Raw genomic sequence first — 6,000 nt, forward strand, 5'->3', positions numbered from 1 at the left:
TAGTTACACTCAGTAGTCACTTTATTTGATAGGCCTGTGGCCATTCTGTTAGCTTAAACATGTCTGGCCATTATGTTTTAAACGTGTGTCCCCAAATCCTGTAAATGTGACATACCAGTTTGATAAAAACAGCTTTATATTTTTATGAAAAACTGTGTTCTGCTTTCAGAGAGTCTGCACAAATGCATAGCTCTGAAAGTTTTTTTTATGTTACTGGATCCAGCTAATATGGTGTCATACACATTAATATATCTACTAATTTTAAAAGAACTATCATAAATTAATGATCCATGAAACCATAACAAATAACACAAACTCAGTCAGGATCATGTCTTAATGGTGAGGAACAGGAGTTCATGATATTTTCCACATTAAATTATCATGAAGCTTACATTGGTTATTAATTACTTAAGCACGTGTTTTGTACTGTTATAAAGTGTTACTGGGAAATCTTGAAATTGTACTTTACATTTACAGCAAAATTAGATGTGCGTTTGCAATGATGTTTAGTATTAGTAAGTTTCATAACCGCAGCTGCTAGTTTTATAACTAGGTTATTTGAAAACCGTTTAATTCTGTGTCTTTTATTCTCTTGGTTACAACTCTAAATAGTTATAACTCCAAATATTTACAAACATCACAGCCCACAAAAACATTTCCAAGTGCTGAATATTATTTTATCCAGTGTTAGTGTCTAACTTCACAAAGTTGACCTAAACATTTTTAATGCCGCGCCTTATATAGGACACACAGACACAAACAGGACAGTAACCACTTAAATACAAATGCCATCTTCAGATGAATGTAGTTTTACAGTCAGGAGGCAATGCAAGCATATCCTTTAAAAGCCCTCCCACCCCCTCCCTAATTCTTCATAGTGTTGACGCCTCTTCTTCATTGCCCCGTGCGTTTGGTTTCAGCACCAGATCGAGGGACAGCGATTCTTATCCCCCCATTATGCATGCGTCATCTTTTTTTGGTTTCCTCCACTGGGATTGAACACAGCAATAAAAGACTGAATTGGTCGTCAAGCTCATTGGTCTCACAGACACTCGAAAAAAACTTCTAAATATATAACATTTCTTTGTCAGACACACTCGGCAGGTGCTTTACAGAGTCTTTAGGCAATTTTTAAACATTGTAGGCTGTCTGCGCCCACACCAGAGATTGCAGTATCTTACAGGTAATTCTATAATGAAAGTTACATGCTAATCCTTAACTAGAGCAACTGTTAACAGGATACTTGGTGAAGTCTGGCTGTTTTGCAGTCTTTGTTTCAGTGGAGCCTAGGCCTAAAGAGATTGTGTACTCAGCAGAAATTCAGCCCATGGTTACACCTGCTGTGATTTGACATTCTGTCGACTGCTAGGTGAGTCTCTAGGTCTTCAGCTCAAGTCTTTTCCGTGCGCCTGGACAGATGGCAGGAATTCATATATCGCTGGACTTGTACATGTCGGAGAGGAGCCTGGTGATGGGCACGTTGCCGATGGTCTTCTTGAAGAATACCTCCTCTATGGTGGACGGGTTGACCGAGCGGAGCGCTGGCAGGAGCAGGAGCAACTTCCCGAAGCGACAGGGCTGAGTCGGGTACCTGAAACACATTGCTGGAGGTTAAAAACGGACACCTTTCTCTGGTTTTATGTGCAGACTGTCTGACGCAGCCTATCCAATTAACGCACACCTGGGACAAATAGCTGCTAATTAAAAGTGAGGTTCAGCTGTCGCATCTGTGCACAATTATAGGAGACTACAGTTGCTTATTGCCTCATTAACTTTATAATGAATCTGGCTGCTAATAGTTACCAGCAGGAGACGGCGCATGTGTAAAGATGCATGAGCTTAAGATAGATAGACTAACTGACTGATTTAGTTGGATCTTACCTGGTGTGTATATAACTGTTGAGAGTGAGCTGTGCCTCGTCTTGTAGTGCAGCGATGGCGCTGGCGTTGCGGAAATTTCTTAACTCAGTGTTGCCATGTGTGGGAACTGTAAGACAGAGGCAGGATTTTAACTATTGAAAAAGGTGTTATAATACATAAATAATGACACACTAAAATAACTTTTGCTTTATTCCCCTTCCCTCTCCAGATTTTGGTTGAAGCAGCAGAGAAGCTTCAAATAATTCTTTCCGGTAAACGTAATACCCAGTGAGAAAAGGGTACTGACCGGCTTTGAATGTCACAATGCATTTCAAACAGGCAAACTCTGTTGCATCAAGACGCATCTGTCTGAATCTGGTGACCACCTCCTGAAGTGCTTGTATCTCAGACATGACTTTATTCATCCGCTGAGACTCTGTGTTTTCAGTGTTCATTCCTATGAAGAAAAAGGTGAAATTGTCATAATGCAGGATAACACTACAGCAGCTTGCACTTGCGAGGCCTGTCAGTGGCCTGTATTCAGATGAGCTCTCTTGTGCCTTGTACATACCAGAAACGGCAAGAAGAGTAGAGGAGTCCACAGGAATGGCCCACTGCGCGATGCCCAGAACAAATAACTCCCTCCAAGCGTCCTCCAACAGAATCAGCTGCAAAGAGGAATTGTTTCTGTTAAACTGTGTACACAATGAAGCAAAAATTTATTCTATTTTTAGCCTTTTTGAATCTTATTAAGTACCAGTACAATAATAACTCTTTGCATAAAACATGATAGACATTGTTTGCACTCGGGGGAGTTCATTTGGTAAGGCTTTCAGGTTATAGCTTCTAACATCATCTTTTAAACTGGAATTATATCAAGTAAAATATGTTTATGTCAGTTTTGGACCAAATCAACTTCTGACAGTTTTCAGTTAAAAGGGCCATACAGGACAGTATTTGGACTCTTTGTTTAAAACTCGTCTCTAAAGTTCTCCCTCAAACCAAGTACCTGGTCAGTTAAGGGGAGCGTGGAGAATGCGGGAACACTTTTTGCCCACTTGATGCTCATGAAAAGGAGGCGCGCCGCAGACTCGCACACAGACTCTGTCGCCACCTCGTAGAGGTACATGGGGGTGCCGCTGACTTCATGGGGATACTGGAGGAAGTGAAAGAGATCATCATCACTATCACCATCATGTATCAGCTTGTGGTAATAATGAAACACAGTTCACAGAATGGTGAACAACAAAGGACAAATTCCAAGCTCCAGCACCTGCTTTTATAATTATTAGTGTGGTTTGTGGTGGATTTACAGTGGGAAATCTAATAGGCAGATTTGTGGCTCTTACAGGCTGCTAAATCGGGGCAAGAATTTCAACTTCTAACCCTTATGAAAAAACTGTAATCCTATAATAACATTTGGGAAGTCCATAATACAAATAATAAACTATTAAGGAATTGAATGTTCTGATAATTCTACATGACATGACACAAATGACTATGTGAAAATGCTATAAATAGGAGATGCAAACTTTAAAGAAAGCATTGTGTGTGTGTGTGTGTGTGTGTATACACACACACACAAGCACAATATGCTTTATGTATATATACATATATATATATATATAGTACAGAGATTTACTTGGAGGTGAAAAACATCTTATAAGAGCCATAAAGAACTCATAATAAATCAGTTGTTTATAAGACATCCCAAAATGTACCTTAGGGGTGGGCTGTGCCAGACCCACGATGGCCTGTCTTTCCGGTGTGGTGGCTACCGCGCTCATGTCAAGGTTATGAGGCTCCAGTTGCGTGACCGTGGTGAAAAAGGGCGGGCCGGGCAGAGAGGATCCCGGGAAATGGGTTGATGAACCGTTCACCTCTTTGTGGCCCCGGAAATATAAAGCGACTTGTTTGCGGATGGTGGACGTCCGGGGCCCCCTCTCGTGTTGAACAGCTGTGAAACGGGACAGCAGGGACACAGAGTAAAGGAATGATCTCTGCAGGAGTGAGTGGCTTATTTATCTAATTTGTTTATTGCTGTTGAATAACTGTTCCTACAATTAAGGACTCAAAGTGCAAATTTTGTGTGAAAGAAAAAATAATTAACTCTAATGAGCTGTAGGATAATCTAATAATGCGCTAGCAGAGTATAAATAATACCCACTCTACAATAAGAGTATGTAATTCTCAACCTGTTACTTCTTTTGAGCCTTGATGAACAGCCTTAATACTTTTCCATCAGAGGAGCCCACCTCGAATCGAAACGCCACCGCATGGCATGTCTATAGGTAAAGTGATAACTCAATTAAAGGCCATTTACCGTCTTTATTCATGTTCACTTCCAGACACTTTTTCAAACGGCACGCTCGGCACTGGTTTCTGTGAGTTTTGTCGACGGGACATCCACCCTGTACAGAGAAAAATAGAGTTACAGCTTCAATTGAATTTCTCTCTGCTATCATCTTCGTGGGAGGCCAGTCACCAGGTGAAAGATCGCACTATTATCTAGTAGTTATCGACCTGCTCCCCCGCGGGTCTAGTGCGGCCTCATCCTAGAGGATAAATACACCATCCCGCCCTCTGCTGCCTAAATCCTCGCCTTAGAGCCCACACATTAGATTGGATTACACCTGGTATATTATAGCAGAGCGGTGTTTAGCCAAATACTTAATGGTGGATGCATGACACTATTAGGCTAATGAAGGGAGACTTAATACAGCGCAAGAGAGGGAAAACAAATCGAATCTGCCCGTAAAATGCGCATTTCCTGCATAAAGCTGCTTTGGACATGCGCAGTTACTGCAGTTTGTTGATAAGATATTGGAGTGAACGTGACAGATTATTAGGCACACGTGACTATGAATGGATAGGCATCCCATTACAGTTTGCTTAATTCGGTACAAATATTTGTGCAAAAATTTATTCATATGTAACTTATAGAGGTTGCCCCTCTGCCAAGCAAATTCATGCCTGTGTGAAAAGGAGAATAAAACGAGGATATATAAGAAATAAGGAGGAGGCCTCACCTGAGAGCCAGATTTACAGACGTAGGTCCTGTTTCTGCGGATGCTCCTCTTGAAGAATCCTGAGCAGCCGTCACAGGCGTAAACACCATAGTGTTTACCTGAGCTGCGGTCGCCACACACTTTGCATGGGATGTCCAGAATCCGACCTGAGAAAGGCCCAAATTTCAGTTAGGCCCTACATAACATGCACTTAATTATCAAGCACTGGGAGGCGTTCGGCTTAATTTTAAATGGATAAAACGTCCTCTCTAATTGTGACTTTAATCATATAGGCCTACTATTGTCGTGAACATTGAAAATCTGGATAAATTGCCAGGACAATTTCCAAAGTTGACACAAAACTTGAGAAAACCGTTTCTTTACTGTTGTTTTGCAGTTTAGTTTTGTAATTTGGTAAAGTGAGTTTCAGGTCAGCTGCTTGAATCGGCACTGTGGACATACAGTAAATGCCCAAAATGTACTCCGCTGATCTATGGACAAATCGCCCTACAAATTACTTCTTTTTGTCCGACAACCCCCCCCCCCTTCCCCCCCTCATGCACCCACACACTGGACAGCGCCCCGCATCTCGTCTGAGCATGGGAATTCACGGCGCACATTTCTAGAATAAAGTCCGGTGGGAAGCGTCATATCTGAGCTCTCTAAGACAATGGCCTGAGGGCGCACAATGGAGACATTAGGGGAAAGTGTTAACTTAATGATTTTCCCCCATTGAACCTCGTCTGACTGCCTGGATCTCGACAAGCTGCCAACTCCCCTTCATAATGGGACTCGACAGCTGCTTTATCCCGCAGGTCTATAGGCCCCAGGATTAGGGAGTGACACTGCACCATGAGAATAATACGCACCAACTCGTTTCACCAACTCAAATGAAGTGTATGTAAATCGACCCCGGTGTAGATGAAAAATTTAGATTTTTTTTTTATGTGACGATTTTGTATTCAAACCTATAGAAGTATATTTGTATGCACATGAGGGAGTTTCTTTTTTCATTCTGGAGGGAAAAGCCGTCTATGTAATTACTCTGACGTTTTGCCACCTGCTCATTGATTCACCAGTGACCCGTCAAAAAGGGTAGCATGGGAATAACCACTCAACAGCAAAAACAACG

General features: G+C 41.8%; 1 protein-coding gene across 1 annotated transcript; it reads right to left on the reverse strand.

Moving 5' to 3' along the window:
* Positions 1-538: 538 nt before the first annotated feature.
* Positions 539-5,722, reverse strand: nr2e1 (nuclear receptor subfamily 2, group E, member 1). The gene is made up of 9 exons (XM_046061400.1): positions 5,617-5,722; positions 4,890-5,035; positions 4,184-4,271; positions 3,582-3,817; positions 2,870-3,016; positions 2,432-2,528; positions 2,168-2,317; positions 1,882-1,987; positions 539-1,591 (listed from the first exon to the last, which is right to left on the reverse strand). The coding sequence occupies exons 1-9, from the start codon at positions 5,720-5,722 to the stop codon at positions 1,429-1,431; spliced, it is 1,239 nt and encodes a 412-aa protein (XP_045917356.1). The 3' UTR covers positions 539-1,428.
* Between the last annotated feature and the right edge of the window lie 278 nt (positions 5,723-6,000).

The sequence above is a fragment of the Micropterus dolomieu genome, linkage group LG10 (assembly GCF_021292245.1).
Source record: "Micropterus dolomieu isolate WLL.071019.BEF.003 ecotype Adirondacks linkage group LG10, ASM2129224v1, whole genome shotgun sequence".
NCBI lineage: Eukaryota > Metazoa > Chordata > Actinopteri > Centrarchiformes > Centrarchidae > Micropterus > Micropterus dolomieu.